Source organism: Nannobrachium achirus (genome assembly GCF_963921795.1).
Source record: "Nannobrachium achirus genome assembly, chromosome: 4".
Classification (NCBI taxonomy): domain Eukaryota; kingdom Metazoa; phylum Chordata; class Actinopteri; order Myctophiformes; family Myctophidae; genus Nannobrachium; species Nannobrachium achirus.
The window spans coordinates 44,094,906-44,115,570 of NC_137813.1; the positions used below are offsets into that span (position 1 = coordinate 44,094,906).

A 20,665-nucleotide genomic window follows, 5' to 3' on the forward strand; every position below is an offset into this window, starting at 1 on the left:
TAAACTGCCATATCGAGGACCAACACAGGTTTTTCAATTTGTATGATTGGCATAGAATTAATGTTCTACGCCAATCAGGACAAATACTGTATGTGGGTCCACAACATGGCTGGTGTAGGACTATAATTGCAACCCATGAATAGTTTTAATTTCCTTGTTAAAAATGTGTAATATATTTGCAAACCTTTCCGAAATTAATGGAAATAGCAGATCTACACGCTCACGACACGTTGCATCGTCGCAACATGTTGTGAGCTTGTAGATCGTCTTTTTCCACTATTAAATCGTTTTTGCTATTAAATCTTCAAATCGACGTTAATCCTCATGTACAATTTCAGAATCATGACAGCCCTAATCAAATAGAGACTTAAACAAAGACTTTTTTATGTTAAAATCCAAAAGATCACATGAAGTTATGAAATTCATCCGGCACACTCATCATGCAAAGAGAAGCAGGTTAGGAAAGTGTTAAAGGCTCACAGCATCACTGGAGTAATGTTAGAAGATTAGGTTGGACAGTGTTGCACTGTGACACACACCTTTCCACTGTCCTCACTTCAACTATAATGAGCAACATGATGCCCCAAAAGGCTTTGGGCAAATCAATGTGCAGTGGAACAATCCATGTGAAACACACAGACTCTCCTGTTATCTTCTCCAATGTGTACAACCACATGCTGATACACTTTCATACTCTTTCAAAACGAAAATAACGGAACTGCAACTAAGTTAAATAATAGTAATAGTAACACTTCAGGATTTTACTGTATAGTGTTGCCTACTAGATCCAAAAAAGATTGCTGTATTGTGTCCAATATACAATAAGACATCTACACTAGGGCATTCACGAATAGTGATTTTTTGTATTCGAATTATTCGACCTCAAAGTATTCGAATATTCGAATAACCCGTTCGACAGGACTGGCCAAACTGTCAAATATTAAGTAAGCAAGAGGCAAACATTGTGAAAATAGCCGATCTACATGGCGAGGCGTGGTGAGCATGTAGATCTGCTATTTTCACAATATTTATCAGTGGAACCGAGTCACATTAATACCTACAATTCCAAGGGCTTGTCAGGGTGGGTTTCCCCAGTTCAAATATGTTTATTTTGGGGGTCACGGCCTAAAAAGGTTTGAGAAGCCCTGGTATAGAGCATTAACAAATTCATTCACCAGGGGCATTGACAACTCATTCTTATGACTTTCTATCTATCCAAGCTTTATAAACTATAGAGAATACAATAAAAAAATAAAAATAGGCGAATATTCGACTTCGGTGAACAACATTGAATAGTGACTTTGATATTCGAATATTCGAATATTCGAATAGTTGGTGAATGCCCTAATCTACACTATAGGTTCTTCAGGACACAGATCATTAGGGATGGGTTGTCAGCAGTCCATGCTAAAAAAACAAATGCCGTCCCGTTTTATGTGAGTGTCTTACCTTTTAATGGTCTGTGTGATGGATGACTGCCGCTGCAGGACGGGCCGGCGGTGGTGGTCAAAGAGATCGCGCGGGGGCGACTGGAGATGAGAGGTCTCTACTGGCATGCTGATGCTGCGCAGAAAGCCCTGTCTCTTCACCGGCTGGATGGAGAACAACCACACACAGTTCAGTGAGCAGCTAAAGGCTCTCTCCATGAAGGACGTCAACAGAAACACAAGGCACTCGATGAAGGAAGTCTAGAGTAAACAAACAGTCGTCTCGCGCGGCCAGACTGTTGCCTCCCACAATTTTCAAATGCTTCAGTCATCCTGCCAGTCTGGAGCAATGGAAGCTCTGAAAATGACCAAGCGATAAAACGGATGTGACGCCTCCTTCCCCACTTCCGCTTCGTCTATACAGTCAACGCGAATTTATCAGAATACAAATGAAAATCATCTAAGCATATCGTCGTTGTCGGGTGCAAAACTTGTATGTCCAAAACCGTTCGTTTTTCTCATTTAAAAAATGTAGGCTACTAAACTAGTGAAAACAGCCGATCTACTAGCACACGTTGTGTGCTTGTAGATCGGCTGTTTTCACTACTTTTGTGCGACGGCCTTGTATGATGAAGCAGGGCTTTACTTTGCGAAAAAACATACAAATTTGAAACTTGGAGATACAAGGTTTCTGCCCGACAGTGACGATATATAGCTTGCTGCAATGGAAAAAAAAAAAACATTCTAAAGATATAGTTTCTCTAACGGAAATGACGAACAGATGACAGCTTCCTGTCTCGGATTTTGGGAGGTGTAGTTCCAGACTCTATACACTAGAGTGTGAGCTTGTAGATCTGCTATTCTTTGGCAAATGTTCCGCCCCTGGATAATGAATGTTAAGGATATTTTGATTATCGCCATTATATCGAAAATCACAATTTATTTTGGTCACAAATCTCCGGATGCTATATAGTATATAGCATCCGGAGATTGTGGAACAGAAAAACAGTAGGGGTGCAACGATACTGAACCGAAAAGAACCGGTGTTCCCGAACCGAATGGCCCTGTCCCGAACAGCCCATACTGAATTTCTTTCTTTTTTTTGGGTGTGGCCAGGCCACATAAAAACATCATTTTAACTCTTGCTGTACACTTTTTTGGAGAAAATCTTCCTCCTAGTATAATCATAATACCTGATTATCATGTTTTAGGGGGGAAACAAATCATGGCACCCACATAAACTGAAAATGTTGGAAATATTTTCAAATATTTAATTTTTTCATATGTATTTTTTTAATGTACTGAAACCGAACCGAAACCGTGAGCCAAAAACCGAGATTCAAAACGAACCGTGGGCTGACTGAACCGTTGCACCCCTAATAAACAGGATCCAAGTGAACAATGCCCACACATTTTTACCAATTCATTTCCAAAACTTTTCCAAAACCTTTCCAGAATATTTAACACAATTTCCAGGACTATATAACAATAATTCAGCTCAATAACATGTCGCTTACTGCTATCCGCAAAGCCCAAAGACAGGAAGTGTATGCCAGTGGTTCTCAACCTTTTCAGGCCGTGACCCCCGAAATAATCATGTTGTAACTGGGGACCCGAAACCTTGATGAGTTGAGGAATTTTGTATAACACGGTTCTATTGTGAAAATAGCAGTTCTATTTCATACCTTCTAACCGCCAGAGGGCGGTGTATGAACACCGTGGATATACATCACGCGCATGCGCTGAGGTCGAATTCTAATAACAACATAGTCACTCGTGACCCCGTGTGCACGTACACTGCCTACATAGGCATGACACGCACAAGGAACATCCTCTTTCATCTTTTCGCCTCAAGGCGCAGGTCGACTATGTGGAGCTCTGTGCTTGGAGTCTCGCAAACCTTCATGGTGGCCCATCATATTGGCTCACCGTGGGTGGGAGCTGCGGTATTCGCCCTCCTAGAGACTGCGCAGAGCCTAGAAGTCACCCCGCTTATATCATGGTTCGTTTGGGAACCATGGTTACCATGCAGCGTCGCACGGGTGCGTGCTAATGTTTACTGCTAGCGATAGCTTGGCATGGAGGATGGTTTTCGTCCCACAGCTGAGCGCTATCGTTGGGCAGGCATGGCTGCGGGAGTGGATCATTGGTAAGTATTGACTGGTTTCTAACCAGTGTAGCCCTTTGTTGTGTAGCCAACTGCTAATACTAGTGTCGAGTGCGCTCGATAGAGCTAGAATGGTACGCTGTATATTGGTTTGGGGACCCACGTGAATAGCACGGTCTGCCGTTCACTATAGCGACGATAGCGGTCTTCGCTACACAGCTATTAGTTGAACCCTGCATGGCAGTAGTGTGTTTGTGAGTGTTTTGGTTGCCATTAGGCAGCGACGATAGCGGTCTTCGCTACACTGCTGTTGGCTGAACCAGCGTGGGTCTGCGGCTAGCGTTAGCAGAGAGCGGTGTTCGCTCCAAAAGACTAATGTTGGCCGTTGTCTACAGCATTGCACGGGTTGCTTGCATTTGAGTGCGGTGTATGCCCCGCCGCTATTACTGGCTGTATCGTGGTTGGATACAGCATTGCACGTGCTGCTTGCTGGGGGCCTATATCGTTTGAGAACGGGGTAAGCTACGTAAGCTAACGTTGGCCGCTGTGTGGTGAATTGAATACTGAATACAGTATCGCACTGTCTGCCGTTCGCTGTAGCGCCCGCTATAGCTGCAATTATTAAACACTGTATGGCTGGATAGTGTAATGTTGGTAAGCGTCTACTGCATAGTACAGTGGTCTATCAGTCTGGCATTCTATGTATGGGTTAAGAGAAGGTCTCAATGGAAGTGAGCCGCAAGGCTTTCCTGCGTTTCCTTTTAGTTGACCGTGTATCAGTGAACTCTACTGTACCTACCGTAGTCTGTCATCTGTACGTGACATCCTCGCCATGATATGCCATCTTTTACTTGCTTTGTATAGTACATTACTTAACAGTAAGTGGGTGTTAACCTAATAGTTTTGCTAAAACTATTCACTCAGTGGTGCTCTAGCTCCCTGTCGGCATTGGCTTAAATATATGGTTCCCTTGACAACAAGGTGTCAAGATGTGCTGGCTGGTGTCTTTCAGAAAGCGTTCTCTGCCTCATAAAGGCCTATCCATACTATGACCGAAACCGCCGTTTTCGGTCAAAAGGTCCTTTTCTACCATAAAATTATATCCCTCGGGATTTCTGAAAAGCATTGGACCGAACGGGAGTTCGGAAATTTGCACGTCGGAGAACACAACTCACCGAACATTTCGGTCATAGTATGGAGAGGCCTTTAGTTTGCCGCGGCAGAGCTTGTCCAGTGCTTGGTAGCAGGTTGCGTTTAGAACACAACAATGCATATAACACACAACGATGTTGCATTGTGTGCTGCTTTGGTGTCTCCCAGAAGGCGTTTTTCTGCCTCAAACGGGACGGCAGCCACAGAGCTTGACCAGTGTTTGATAGCAGTTTGCATTTAACACACAGCAATGTTGCGCTGTGTGCTGTTTGGTGTCTCTCAGAAGGCTTTTTCCACCTCATGAGGCAGCCACGGGTCAAACTGGTCGATAATGGATGAGCCCTTCTCTCCAAATATGGTCTGCTAAGAGTGGTGCACTTAAATGCAGGCATATCACCAGAAATGTGGCACTGGGTCGCCTGTCGTTATTGGACGACATACTGTGTGTAGTGTGTACCTATTGCTGCTTGCACTCAGGGTTATGTTCAAGACAGCGTACACTACCAGATGGGTTTGTGCCTACATGGCCCAACTTAGCTGTGTGTCAAAACACAGGTGAAATTGTAAACGCTGCTCAGTACTGACTTACTAGCAGGCTTTGCACTCTATACAGGCATATGTAATGCGGTCTGTACATGGGGCATCACAGCTGGAGGGTATAACGCTGTGTATATGGGCCTTGATGCTGATGCCAAGGTTACTGTGAGTAGCCGGCTGGCGAGCGTCTTAGCTAGAGTGTGGTTCACTCTGCTGCTTTCCAGATGATACCATTCTGGGCATGACTGCAAACTGCCATTATGTTACAAGCGTGTCTCTCCTACCCATCGCTACTACATTTGCCAATGGATTATGGCAACAATTGACCGCTATCCCAGGTTGAGGCTGCTCCTCTGATGTACATGTTCTGGCTGTGCATTGTGAGCTTCGGCATGGGGGCCAGTCCCGAACCCACCCACTGGGGGCCTTGTCAGCCATGAGCTATAAAGCCCAGTATGGCTGGGACATGTTGCCAGTTGTTGTCAGCTCTGCTTCTCTGGTGGTGTCACTAGTTGAAGTCTCTGAGATAGGTGGCACTGTCCGTACCCCTGGGGTAGAGTTACTGGTCTGCTAACTAGAGGCGTGCCACATCAGCTGGAATGGGATGTATTGGACGATCCCTTAGTTACCTTATCCTGGCCCTCTGGTCTGCAGGTATTGATACGCCGACTTGGCACCTATGAGTGTTATGTGGCTCTGGGTGTTTGCATCCAGGATATTTTTTACTAATGTGTAAATAATGATTTGCGCATCGTCTACTTGGGTTGTTGTGGCGAGTGTGACTCTTATTATGGTGGCCCTGGCTTGCCTGGGGAGCCAGATGCCTGAGTTGTCCCAGGTCTAATGCTAGTCATGGCCAGCTTTCGGTCCAGGTGTGTCCCTGTCTGAGCCCCTGATAGCTCTCTGAGTGCCGGTGAATGAGCTCACTGCTCTTAAAACGGACAACAGACTCTGGTCTCTCTGGGGCTGTCTTCATTTCACCCCTATACGTGTAATCCATAGACCTCTGGGTCTATGTCTTGGGCCTAAGATGCACCACAACATGACAACCAGTGTCGTCATGGTGCTGGACCAGCGTGAAGCCTCTGCTTTGGTAACATGCGGATTCCGGGGTAACAGCGTTCTACATGCTGCTTCCTGGTATAGCATTTGAGAGCGGTGTTCGCTCCTACGCTATTAGCTGTATCGTGAGTGGATACAGTAACAGCATTCTACATGCTGCTTCCTGGTATAGCATTTGAGAGTGGTGTTCGCTCCTACGCTATTAAGCTGTATCGTGAGTGGATACAGTAACAGCATTCTACATGCTGCTTCCTGGTATAGCATTTGAGAGTGGTGTTCGCTCCTACGCTATTGTTAAGCTGTATCATGAGTGGATACAGTAACAGCATTCTACACGCTGCTTCCTGGTATAGCATTTGAGAGCGGTGTTCGCTCCTACGCTATTGTTAAGCTGTATCGTGAGTGGATACAGTAACAGCATTCTACATGCTGCTTCCTGGTATAGCATTTGAGAGCGGTGTTCGCTCCTACGCTATTAAGCTGTATCGTGAGGGGATACAGTAACAGCATTCTACATGCTGCTTCCTGGTATAGCATTTGAGAGCGGTGTTCGCTCCTACGCTATTGTTAAGCTGTATCGTGAGTGGATACAGTAACAGCATTCTGCACGCTGCTTCCTGGTATAGCATTTGAGAGCGGTCTTCGCTCCTCCGCTATTGTTGAGTGGTATCGTAAGTACCTAGGCAAAGCTAGCTGCTGGTACTCTCGTCATGGTTTCTGAATAGAGCCAACTGCTCCAACAACTGGCTGCATGTGTCTGCCTGTCTGTTTCAGTGCAGCTGCAATACTGCAGGGTAACCTACCTTCAAGTAGAGCGGCCTTGACGAACCTGAAGTGATACTGTCTGTCAGTCTGTGTACTATCATATGGCAGATAAGCTAAGGCACCTACATACCTTAGCCACAGGAGGTTCACCTTGGTGAGCACTAGCGTTAAACTGAATAAGTTTAAGTTGGGAGGCTACTGCTGCCTCATGAAGCGACGTGGCTTCTTCATAGAGACAGGATCTCCGGTCACAATTGGGCTGCGGGTGCGTTGAGCATCCTCACTCAGGTCATCATCAACTGCTTAAGGGATTACTGCCATTCAAGCCTACTGTGGGAAATAGCTACGCTTGTGTACATCCTATGCCAGGGAATTCCATGCCAGGAGTGTACACTGGGCTATAGTTAAGACAAGGGCCACTATGCAAGTTAGAGCATTGCTCTGTGCTTAATACTGCTTGAGATATCTGCGGTTGATGTTGTAGAGAGTGATAAGCCTCTACCATTGGGACACTCTCCGCATTTGGCCCCGTAGGTTTGGCATTTGGCCGCTCCTCCGCTATTAAGCGGGTGTGTCAGTGGATACAGCATTGCAGGTGCTGCCTCATGGTATAGCATTTGAGAGCGGTGTCCGCTCCTCCGCTATTGTTAAGCTGTATCATAAGTACCTAGACGAAGTTATCTGCTAATACTCTCATCCTCACTGCTGCATCTGCAAAGTGAGTAGGTGGGCTTGATGCCCCGCCTATTGTCAGAGACCCTTAGGGCAGCATCCCAGTGGGTCTGGGTTTACCATTTGGCAGACCCCTCCTTACGTTCGCAAGGGCTTTCTGCCCTTCACGTTACTTAACCTATCGATTTGTTAGGTTGCTCAGGCTCTGTTGCGGAGCAAAGCGGGTTGGCACAAGGTGCCATTACTTGCTGCATACTCTGTTGGTTGAGTTAGGGCAAGCTACTGCTTCAGGGGACCTTTAGGTTGCCTTTAGGACAGTTTGGCCTGGGGTATGGCCAAGGCCTCTCCCTCTGTGAGGCGGGTGTTAAGGCAGACCAGGAGATGGTCTTAGGTTCGGCAGCCTGTTGGGCTTAAATCTGTCATGGGCGGTTGCCCGTAGTCACCCGGTCCGTCCCTCATCTTGAGTGGACTGCTGTGGTGTTGTCTAGTCAATCTGCAAACCGACCTCGGTAAGCGCAGATTCCTCGTGACCATGTTGATATGCGTTATCCACGGTGTTCATACACCGCCCTCTGGCGGTTAGAAGGTATGAAATAGAACGAGAGTTATGCATATAACTATGGTTCTATGAATACCGGATAACCGCCAGAGGTGTCTGTCACTCGGAATCCCGACGAAAAGATTTTCAGGAGGATGTTCCTTGTGCGTGTCATGCCTATGTAGGCAGTGTACGTGCACACGGGGTCACGAGTGACTATGTTGTTATTAGAATTCGACCTCAGCGCATGCGCGTGATGTATATCCACGGTGTTCATACACCGCCCTCTGGCGGTTATCCGGTATTCATAGAACCATAGTTATATGCATAACTCTCGATCTACATGCTCCCAACGCCTCGCAACGCGAGGCGTTGGGAGCATGTAGATCGGCTATTTTCACAATTTCTGCCTCTAATATTTGACAATTTGGCCCATGTTTAATTTGTCATTTCAGAGGTATTAACAAAATCAATAACCAAAGACAATGCATAGCTATTTTTTCCAGGACCTTCCAGGACTCTTGATCAATTCCAAAACTTTTCAAGTACTGGAAAAATATTTTTCTAATTTCAAAATATTTCCATGAATTTCATGACCGTGGGAACCCTGGACAGGGTGTACCTGAACGAAGGTGGGAGGCTCGTCGAAGGACACCGGGGCCGTGGGGATGTCCAGCTTGAGCCATGGAGGTTTCTTCCTCTGCAGGCTGCTGGTGCTCTCCCTCCGTGGTTCAGCCATGCTCCCTGCCCCGCCCCGCGCCTGCCAGCTGCTCACACAACACACAACAAGAGACAGGATTATGATGAGATGATGATGGATGGTTAGGAGGGCCAAAAGCAAACACATGCAGTATATCAGGCTTCCCCAATAGGCGGCCCGCGGGCCATTTTCGGCCCGCGGGGGGCTACTGTCTGGCCCACACCAACCCCAGTAATAATGGTGGTATAAGAGCAGCATCAACACTAGTACATCGTTGTCGTTGTATATCGTCGTCAGGTGGAAATCTCGTATCTCCAAATGTGTACGTTCTTTCGCAAATCATACAAGGCCGTCGCACAAATGTAGTGAAAACAGCCGATCTACAAGCACACAACGCCTTGCACCGCGAGGCGTTGTGTGCTTGTAGATCGGCTGTTTTCACTAGTTTAAATCAATTTTTAAATGATAAATGCAAAACGAACGGTTTTGGACATACAAGATTTTCACCCGACAACGACGAGTGAAAATAGCCGATCTGCAAGCACACAACGCCTCGCACTGCTAGGCGTTGTGTGCTTGCAGATCGGCTATTTTCACTTGTTTTGTGCGACAGTCTTGTATGGCGAAGTGAGGCTTTACTTTATGAAAAAACGTACAACGTATTTGAAACTTGGAGATACAAGGTTTCTGCCACGACAGTGACAATATGATACATGATTGTATTTTAATACACAATTCAACACAATTTACAAACGATTCCAACAAATTCTCCCGCCATTCGCATGTTATCTGCAGCCTTGAGTATGTTGTTTGCACTCGAGAAATGTCACACAAGAGGGCACTAAAGTGAAGTCTCTTTACTTATCTAATCTAGGGTATCTCTAGTATTAGTAACAGTTGCCGAGGGGCAAACCACTCACCAGCGGGCCAGTTTTCAAAAGAACACAGAAAGCATTTAGCAAATCAATAAGTGCATGTTGTGCCACAGGAGTCAGGATGTTCATAGACTCACATCTAATCCCTAAATGCTAGAGATCAGGTCCAGTGCAATCCCCACTCGCAGTAAAATGTTGTTCTCCCTCCAAGGTATGCTTTACCCATAATTAAGGCCACAGGTGGTGAATATTAAACCTCGCTGTCAGACGACCTTCTTCTTCTTCTAACTGAAGGCTTGTTACCGCGCTGTCCGTCCCACAATAAAGCCTCACATCTCCGGGGCGCTTTTAGTTGTCAACTCGTCATTTCCAAGATCATTTTCTTAATTGCAGCTTATACTGGCGCGTTCCCACAGAGAGATCACAGCCATTTATCTTCACCCAAGATTGTGCGTCCACAAACGGTTCCCCTTCCAAACCCTCTGCTACAGACATTGTTTTCCTCATTAGAAGTTAAGATAATTCTTCACTCTGCGGGCGAGAGGAATGTGTGTTTTCCACACAGCCCCAAACTGTAAACTTCATGCAAAAGAGGAAGAAGAGCTCCTTCACCCTGGAGCTTCTACAAAAACCCAGAAACGATGATGATGATTAATATTAGGATGAAAATTGCATTCCACATTTATTGTGGCAAGAATTATTGCGACTAACAATATTATCGCGATATGCAAAATATGCTTAAAACTTTGTCTAGAAATAAGAGTACAGAGGATTTCAGTGGTACTGAATTTGCAGCACAACAATAGCTAATTCCAGTGTACAGTATGTCGGAGGACAATTTCACGATACATTTAAATCTCCACAATACGATTATTGTGAGTGTGATTTTTTTTTTTTTTTATCATGATAAATGATAATAACGATCATCGTTCCATTCCTTGGGCCACTTTTTCACTTAGGCTATACTGTACCTACTACAGGGTTCCCACACATTTTTACCAATTAATTTCCAAAACTTTTCCAAAACTTTTCCAGAACAATTTCCAGGACTATATAACAATAATTCAGCTCAATAACAGGTCGCTTACTCCTATGCGCAATGCCCAAAGACAGGTAATGTATGCCAGTGGTTCTCAACCTTTTCAGGCCGTGACCCCCAAAATAATCATGTTTTAACTGGGGACCCGGCACCCTGACGACTCGAGCACTAAGAGTTGAGGAATTTTGTATAACACGGTTCTATTGTGAAAATAGCCGATCTACATGCTCACAACGCCTCGCAACGCGAGGCGTTGTGAGCATGTAGATCGGCTATTTTCACAATTTCTGCCTCTAATATTTGACAATTTGGCCAATGTTTAATTTGTCATTTCAGAGGTATTAACAAAATAATAACCAAATACAATAAACCAAAAGACAATAAATGGCTATTTTTTCCAGGACCTTCCAGGACCCTTGATCAATTCCCAAACTGTTCCAGTACTGGAAAAATATTTTTGTAATTTCAAAATATTTCCAGGAATTTCATGAACGTGGGAACCCTGCTACTACTTATGGCTGATTTATACCTGGTTACGCGCCTTGTCGCATACCGAAAATAGCCTATATCTACGCTTTTAGATCTGCAACCAATAAATCAGATGTGTGCTACTGCCCACACCTGCCTTGCGTTGCCGTTTCTCTTTGACACACTGAAGGCTTCTGTTTGGACCCAAGAGATAACAGGGTGGGGTGGGGGGGGGGGATGGGGGGGTTTGGTCAGGGGTGGAATATAAATCCTTCTGGAGCGGAGGAGGGGGGGGGGATGTTGTCAGTGGACGAACCACAGGTCAAAGGACCAGGGGCGTCACAAGGGGGGGAGTGGGACTGAGTTACTTGGGCCCAAGGTGGAGGGGCGGCCTTGATTATTTTATACTTTAACTATTGAAAAATAGCAGATATACAAGCTCGCAGCGCGGCACCGAGTGCCGCGGTGCAAGCTTGTATGCTATTTTTGAAAAGTCATGAAAATGTGTGCAAATCTTTGAATATAGGCTATTATGTATTTTTTAAGCAAACATTTGTAACTCAAGTTTTGCTTCTGGGGGAGTACCTGGAACTAAATATTTTGAGATGGGGGTCCGTGGCCAAAAAATGCATATCATTTTGGGGTCCCTTCACATGAAAAGGTTTGAGCACCACTGACATAGAAACATAGGTTTCTCCAAAAAAAAACCTTAGAAGGATTTGAAATATTCAAAGAGTTTTTTTCAAAAAATAGCAGATCTACAAGCTCGCAGCGCGGCACTCGGTGCCGCGCTGTGAGCTTGTATATCTGCTATTTTTCAATAGTTAGAGCACAAAATAATAGAAGTGAATCCTTTGTACCCAGGGCCCAGAAATTGGTGCGACACCCCTGCAGAGGAGGGGTGCTGCTGACAGTAAGGGTGAGACGCCCTGTGTTAACATTTAACCACAGTCTAGTCCTCAATGACAGATAGTTCACTGGAAGACACTGAGCTAACTGTTCTCGCTGGCCCCTGATGCCAGGAATGTGAGTGAAGGTGAGACAGTCTGTGTGGAATGGTGCGGACAACAGAGTACGGGACTGTCTGTCCACACAGGTCCTGTTTCATTTGAGACCATTTAGGCACTTAGCAGCAGAAGAAGAAGCAACTTTACAAAGTGCAAAGGTCAGCCCAAGTGCCATGAACTTTTGTCCAACGACAACAAGGTAAACGGTGAGGGAAAGATATCGCTAAGAGAACAAAGCTAAACACTAAATAGACTAGTAAACATACTACCTACCTAGCATCTTATGTTGATAACATAACACACTGAACAGAAATGGTGCTAAATAGCACTAGAAGTGCGATCATAGCACCTACCGGTATATCACCATTAGACAAAGGTATAGTACCTTTGTCTAATGGTGCTATGACATTCTGCATAATCAGTACTTTCAACTTTTGGTATTTTAAGTATATTTTTATACCAATACCTTTGTACTTTTAATCAAGTAAATTTAGATTTCTTTTTTTTTTTTTTTTTTTTTCATTTGCCACATTGTAGTATTGATACTTTACTTAAAGGAGTAGTTCACCCCCAAATTACTTTTTTTCTATTGATTACTCATACCATGGAGACTTGAATTCAATTATATTTTTTTGTATTTGTCGCATTCCTAAGACAACAAATGTATATAGTAAATTTACCCCCCAACGATTCCGGATGGGGACCCAAATGCAAGGCTCTGGATGGGACACAAGCTCAGAGTCAGAATCAATGGGGGTAAAATTTACCTGACCCTTGACCTTGAAATTTACCCCCTTTAATTATGACCCAAAAGCATTTGGGTCCCCATTCAGTGCCTTATTTGTGTCCCAATCCAGATGGGGGTACATTTATTATAATACATTTTTTGTCTTAGGAATGCGACAAATACAAAAACATATAATTGAACTCAAGTCTCCATGGCGTGACAAAACAAACGAAAAAAGGTCATTTTGGGGGTGAACTACTCCTTTAAGTAAAATAAATGAGTGCTTTCTCCAACACAGGTAAGTAGTTGGCTTACATGACGTGGTCCCGAAAGTTTATAGAGAAAGTAATTATGTCCTGGCATCCTCAGCACACTATCAGAACGTGTGCCACCTTCCCTTCATATTGATTCCCTGGAGGAGGATATTGCTACACAATGACAGGCTGTCTGTCCTCTGTCTGATAATGAAACCTGGCACAGTTTATAGACCCGCTGTAATTTGGAAATATATTACAAGGCCTTGTGGAGATGAGAGAGACGGATGGGAGCAGGAAAGATGGTAAATACAGATACAGCTTGTTGCACAACAATACAAAGAGATACATACATATAACTGGGTACAGTAGTTATATTGCTAGGAAATTATGTGGATCCCGAGAAACGCTGTGGCTCCATTGTGGATCTCGGGAATTCATGTAAGGGAAACAGCCTGTGACATCAGTCATCTGTGGTGTCATCTTACGTATGGCTCCAAATTTGGACAAAGTGTCTGGGCGATCCAACCCGGCCCCATTGACTTTCATTGTGAAATTAAGGAAAATATTTCAAAAACTATAAAACATATATACTATTACCTATTGATTCCCGCTGCCACGGGCATACAAAGTTTGCTGCTGATAGGTCCAGTGGTTTGCCCGATTAGCACACACACGCACGCGCACGCACGCACACGCACACGCACACGCACACACACACACACACACACACCCTGTCACAGACGACTAGCCAGAGCCACGGTGTAAAAGATAGTTCAGCCGATGAAGGATCGCATTTGCCCGTGTCAGAATAAAGGCCATCGCCTTGATATCATGCACTGACTGCAGGATGTTATTCATATCAGTCCCATGTTTTTTTTTCATCCAGTGCGTTTGCAACTGGGCTCTATAAATACACGGCGTGTAGACACTGTTGGGAAGCCATTTATAGTCCCATGCACTATTCATAACTCTGGCACTAGACGCTGTCATTTAGTAAACACTGTTGTGACAGTAGGAGAGCTTGGCCGTGGGCCCTAAACAAACCTGTCACTCTCACTCCAAACTGGAAGCAGAGAGTAAGAGGTTAACCAACGCGACCAAGCACAGGTCTGCAGCCAGCATGGGACACATAGCTCTAGGCCCGTCACAGTTCTTACGTAATCACCGGGTCGCAGTTATTTAAGATAATCGCGGTTGTTTTGCATAAGCGGCACAAGCGTCGCAATAGCGATGTTAAAAAACCCATTCGCAGATGGCTTGTTATTTAAGTTTCTTTGTCACAGCTGCCCTGTGAAACATTTGCGTACGAAGCCTAAAAACCAAACAGAATTATTATTTTTGTGTTAATATGGTCTGAAGTTCAACGCAAAAAACACGATTGAATCGACAATAAATAATTTTGTGTGTGAGAGTTTATCGTGGTGATTTGTGTGACAGCCCTATAGACATAGCATGCGCCAATGCCAGCATCAGCCTGTCAGGCTGCATGCCCACACTGACACCACCCTGTCCGTCACAGACAGCAGCCCCACCCACACCACCCACCACCACCCACTCTGCTGCCCTTAGCCAGCACCAGCCCTCTGACACTTGATCTCTGGGTCAGCTGCACTGGATATTTCTGCTGTACAGTATGTATGTATGTGTGTGTGTGTGTGTGTGTGTGTGTGTGTGTGTGTGTGTGTGTGTGTGTGTGTGTGTGTGTGTGTGTGTGTGTGTGTGTGTGTGCAGGGACATGCTGGGCCCCTGATTCAGCCCGGGAAAAATATTTGGAGAGGCCCTCATTGCGTGCTATAGAGAGAGATCTCTCTCTATAGCGCTGCTGCTACTCAAAGATTTGCCATTTCAGATCATGACAAGTGAGAAGCCAGTGGGCCAATTACTGTACATGAGTTATATTTTGTCGTTGTCGGGTGGAATCCTTGTACCGGTATGTCCAAAACCGTTTGTTTTGTATTTATCATTTTAAAAATGATTTAAACTAGTGAAAACAGCCGATCTACAAGCACACAACGCCTCGCACCGCGAGGCATTGTGTGCTTGTAGATCTGCCGTTTTCACTACTTCTGTGCAACGGCCTTGTATGATGAAGCAGGGCTTTGCTTTGCGAAAAAATGTATCAATTTGAAACTTGGAGATACGAGGTTTCTGCCCGACAGTAACGATTTACTTCGTTGGCCGCCCAGCCCCCAAAATGGAACGAAGGCCGACATTTCATTTTACATTTTTTCCTAATGGCCGGCCCGGACCGGCCGGGAATGAACCGGCCATTCGGGAGTTGTCCCGCTTTTCCCAATGGCCAGCACGTCCCTGTGTGTGTGTGTGTGTGTGTGTGTGTGTGTGTGTGTGTGTGTGTGTGTGTGTGTGTGTGTGTGTGTGTGGGTGTGCGCACTCACGTACGTACATGCTTTTTTTGTTTTGTTAATGTCAGAAGGGTTACTTTGGAGTGACAGCTTGTCTCATGTCACTTTGGTCAAGACAGCTTGAATTGAGCGGCGCTTCCCCCCCTGGCCCTGCATGGCCTGCAGCTACAATTTGTGGAATATTTTCTTCTCATGCATGCAATAAAATCCAGGAATGTTCATTTGACTCTGACTGGGGTAAAAAAAATGGACGTGAGGGTACATTTTTACGCTGGCGTACATCCAAGCTGCACGGCCCAGATTGGAGAGGAAACAGTCTGAAATCTCTTTCCTGATAATGTAATATGTTGTGGAATCCACCGCTGTCCATAGAGATTGAGGAGCAGGCGCGAAAAAAAGAGAGAGAAAAAAAAGGAGACATCAAACAGTAACGGAAGCATCCTCATTACTACAAACTAAAGCTACACACATGGCCACGTCACAGAGAAACGCTCCATAATATCCAAACGTTGAGCGGTCATCTGGTGTTTGTCGGTCCGCTTCGAACGCGACGCATGTTTATTTTCATCCGTTTCTGTCACAGAAGTCAAACTCGATCCCCAATCCGCCAAATATCGTCAGCGTTTCAGGTTTTGTCAGCTTGATAATTGTCTGCGGTTGCACGCAGGATGTGCTATAATAAGATCAAACGCCACGTCCCTCAATTAATTCACAGATGGAGCTCAGATGGTTTGGCGTTACCTAACGCACATGTTTTACAGTGTGCAGTCGATTTGACGTCTGGATGCTCTATCTGGGTCGTTTGCCCGATTTCTGTGATTGCATTGCACATTCCTTGAGAGACGACTGTAAAATTGTGTTAATTTAACAAGTGTAAAAAAGGCCTTTATTATACTCTCAAGACTCAGAATTTTAAAGTGATGATATGTGATCGTGTGTGTGTGTGTGTGTGTGTGTGTGTGTGTGTGTGTGTGTGTGTGTATGTGTGTGTGTGTGTGTGTGTGTGTGTGTGTGTGTGTGTGTGTGTGTGTGTGTGTGCGCACGTGCGCGCGCGCGTGCACGTGCATACGTGCGTGCATGTGTGTGTGCACATTATTGTGAAATGCAGATTTAAAGGAACTGGTGGTGTTTCTCGCATTGTGACACGAGGCATGTCCGATGAGAAAACATGTGTATTATCATGTGAACTGGACATTTTGTTTGTCACATATTTAGCCATGCCCATGACCTTCTGGAATCTCCATGTGAGAGAGAATAAGTGAGGCGGTAATGTGTAAGGCTTGGATTTATGGTTAGTTGTGCCCGGGTAAGTCGCATAACAAAAATAACAAATCTACAAGCTCACAACACATCGCAGCGTGACACACTGTGAGCTGTGTAGATCTGCTATTTTTGGTGCTCAACACCCACGCGCAAATAAGTAGGAAACAGGCGGACATAAGCGAGATGAGCTTTTACATAAGTGGGGCCCGGTCTGCTGAATAGCATCTTTTCCCTCTATTGTTTCCAGTGTTAAGCCTTGCTGGCTTGCAGTGAGACTGAAGTCACAATGGGTTGTAGTGAGAATATTCTAAGATAAGTGACTGGCTATTCAGACAGGGTAAAAGAGCATTATGTTTCTTATTAGTCAAATGAAATGGGGCTTGCAGCACTCTAGATAATAGGATTAAATTCAGAAGCACTGAGCCGAATAAGATGAAATTGTTGCTATTTCGTTAAAGGGTCCTGCCACGCCCCGAAATTATAATAGTATGATACAGTAGGATACAGTAGGTCACGTGGTCTTTTTTAAAACGGTCTGAAATCTCTGAATCAAATGATCCCATCCCCCGTAGCGCAGCCCCCTCCACTCGGAGGAGTAGAGAGACAGACAGGAGACAGCCTGGTCAGCAGATATGGGATTTATGGCTATTTGAAGTGAGCTGGATCTCTGAAATTGAGTACTTTTCCCACCACTGTTCATTAGAAAGGAACGGCTCCCTACTGTGAACCGAATCATATCGTTCATTTCAAAGAGCCGTTCAAAAGACTTGATTCGTTCGCGAACGTCACATCTATACTGGCCAGCCGCACGCAGTTCGAGGATGAGTTCGAGCGCAGCTGCCCAACTCAGTGAAAACATCGTGTTTTCCATTTCAATGAATAAACATAAACAAGCATATTCCCATGAACAATGGGGAAGTAACAACCAGTAACCACCGGAAATATAATTTTTATAGCCACAGATTTATATATAAATGTGTGTCTTTAGCTGGTTAGCTTTAGTGCTAGCCCAGCTAGCTAGCCCTGTGGGAGCAGAGAAGTTGTGAGGGCTGTGACTGTGAGAGCGAGCCTGCGGGCGATGGGAAGAAAATGTACATTGTGCAGACATACAGTAAGTAACAGTCAATTAATTAATTTGATTGGCTTATCGTGCATTCCCACAATGACATCAGACAAATATTAACTTGTTTTTAATATAATTTCTTAAGGTGACAGTAACCCTTAAGGTGGCATAACCCCTTTAAGTAATTAAACACAGTGTTTGCTTAATTCTGCAATATACTGTAGTTTCAACGGTATCAAAACATATGTTTTCTAGCATTGGACCGACAAAATGTGTGGATTCTTTTTTCTCCATATCGTCACTGTCGGGCAGAAACCTCCTATCTCCAAGTTTCAAATGTGTAAATTTTTTCGCAAAGCAAAGCCCTGCTTCATCATACAAGGCCGTCGCACAAAAGTAGTGAAAACAGCAGATCTACAAGCACACATCGGCTGTTTCCACTAGTTTAAATCATTTTTAAAATGAAAAATGCGAAACGAACGGTTTTGGACATACAAGGTTTTCACCCGACAACGACGATATACTGCATCTCTTCCTGCAAGAGGCATGTTTACTTAATTCTACATAGTTTCAACTGTAGGCCATCAAGGAGTGAAGCGCAAATGAGTTTACACACGCAGGAAGCTAGTACAATACGACAGTGTGTCTGAAAGAGAGAGAGAGAGAGAGAGAGGGACTCAGAAGCATGCACAGGAAAAGCCAGAGATGACGAAAGAGGAAAAAGCAGGAACCGAGGCCTCGGCAGGCAGGAAGCGCTGCTCTCTGGAATGAGAGATCCGGACTTCTCACTAGCCCAGATTAATGAGGTCATCCTTGGTGGCGCCTGCCTGTTCACGATATAAGCAGCGCTTCTTCCTAAAAATCCGTCCTCTGTGATTGTCCCCGTCTAGGGCTGTCACAATTGTTACATAATCGTCTAATCGCGATTATTTGACATAATCGCGATTATTTTTCATAATCGTCATAATCGTTTCCATGTTGAAAAATGTTCAGATATTTTTTTTAAAGTAAAACAATTGTGGAAATAGCAGATCTACAAGCTCACAACGCGTCGCATCTATCAATGTTCTTTTTTAAATATAAAGTTGTCAAATATGTCAGTAATTTCTTTGTATATTTAGGTTATGTGTCATATCTACCATGTGCAACTTCAAATCCTACAAGCCAAACAGAAATGTAATTGTCAACGAGAAAAACACAATTAAATCGTTAATCGCAATTTTTTGAGTGACAATTAATCGTCATGTAAAATGTCATATTCGTGACAGCCCTATCCCCGTCGTCCTGCCCGTCTCCGCCAGTGTTGCCAGATTTTTCGAGAGAAATGAGCAACCAGGTCTATGAGCACTTCAAACCTATATACAAGCATATTGCACAAGGCTGCAAAAACGGTGGTAGAAAGAATGCTACTCACAGCTCTGTATGCACTGCACTGCCATATGCTGCTTGATTTGCGATATCTTGTATCAGTGATACATACTCCTCCCAAATAAACACAACCCACAACTATAGTACCAATACTTACAAGCGACTTGACAGAAAAACAAGCCCAAAGTTGCTTGTAATAAGCAGACAGGGCAACACTGGTCCCCGCCCAGCCTGGAGTGCTGTGCTGTGCTGGCCCCACTTGGCCAGGCCTGCTGACACTGAGACTGTGTGTCAGCCTGGTCAGTCTGATGCCCTGTGGCTGCTCCTGTGGAGCACTAGACCAGTAGCCTGGCATTAGCCAGACTGATATGGTGGATTCACTCACACGCTCCACTATCGGTATGGCTAATGCCAGGCTACTAGACCAGTGGGTCTCAAACATTTTCATGTCAAAGACCCCCAAATTGATATGCATTTCTGTCACGGACACCCACTGTAATGAATTTGTGCCAGGGACCCCCATAATAGAAGTTTTGTCAAAATTTGTATTCAAATATAGGCCATCTACAAGATCATAGTCGGAGGCCTTACCCCCCGGCCCCACCGGGCGCGTTGAGCGTCGCGTCAACGTCAACGCTGGGAACGCTCCCGTTTTAATTAATGAAGGGTGCTCCACTGCCGTCGTCAACATCAACGTCGGACGCTCAAATTCGCCACGGTTCATTTTTCACAAAACGCCCACAAAACTGTGAAAAGTGATGACTCATCACTAAACCATTGTTTTGTGGGTGTTTTGTGAAAGTCGATGGGAGCCCAACTTGATTTGGCCGCTGTGACGACCCTGAAGGTCGCCGACTCGGGCGCTCTAGCTAAATCATTAGAGCATACCCTGGGATACATCTGTGCAAAATTTGGCGCTTTTAGACTGATTAGCACGAAAAAAACCCTAAGGCCCCCGACTATCATCTCCTTGCGACATGTTGTGGGCTTGTACTGTAGATCACCTATTTTCGAATAGCCAAAAGATAAAATAGGGCTTTAAGTGCTTAAACCATTCTTCACTTTGAAAGGGGACCCCCGTCCCCCGCAAGGAGGGGTCCCCAGACCCTATACTTTGAGAACCAGTGCGCTAGACAGTACACACAGTACCCAGACGACACTTGCCAGCTTCTGTCCATTTTTGTCGGAGCCGGCGGTGTGGTTGTTTCCCACACTGCCATTATTGCAGCATGGTTCGGTTTTACCCGGAGATTTTGTGGAATGCTGGGTATGGAA

The 20,665-nt window shown here is 44.9% G+C and overlaps 1 protein-coding gene across 1 annotated transcript in view; it reads right to left on the minus strand.

Moving 5' to 3' along the window:
• The window catches only part of rhbdf1a (rhomboid 5 homolog 1a), an 85,562-nt gene that overhangs the window by 19,159 nt on the left and 45,738 nt on the right, over window positions 1–20,665 (minus strand). The window contains exons 2-3 of the mRNA XM_080724307.1: window positions 8,883–9,027; window positions 1,450–1,592 (exon numbers count right to left, since the gene is read on the minus strand). Of these exons, the coding sequence (XP_080580433.1) occupies window positions 1,450–1,592; window positions 8,883–8,999 (260 nt within the window). The 5' untranslated portion in view covers window positions 9,000–9,027. The remainder of the gene's footprint in view (window positions 1–1,449; window positions 1,593–8,882; window positions 9,028–20,665) is intronic.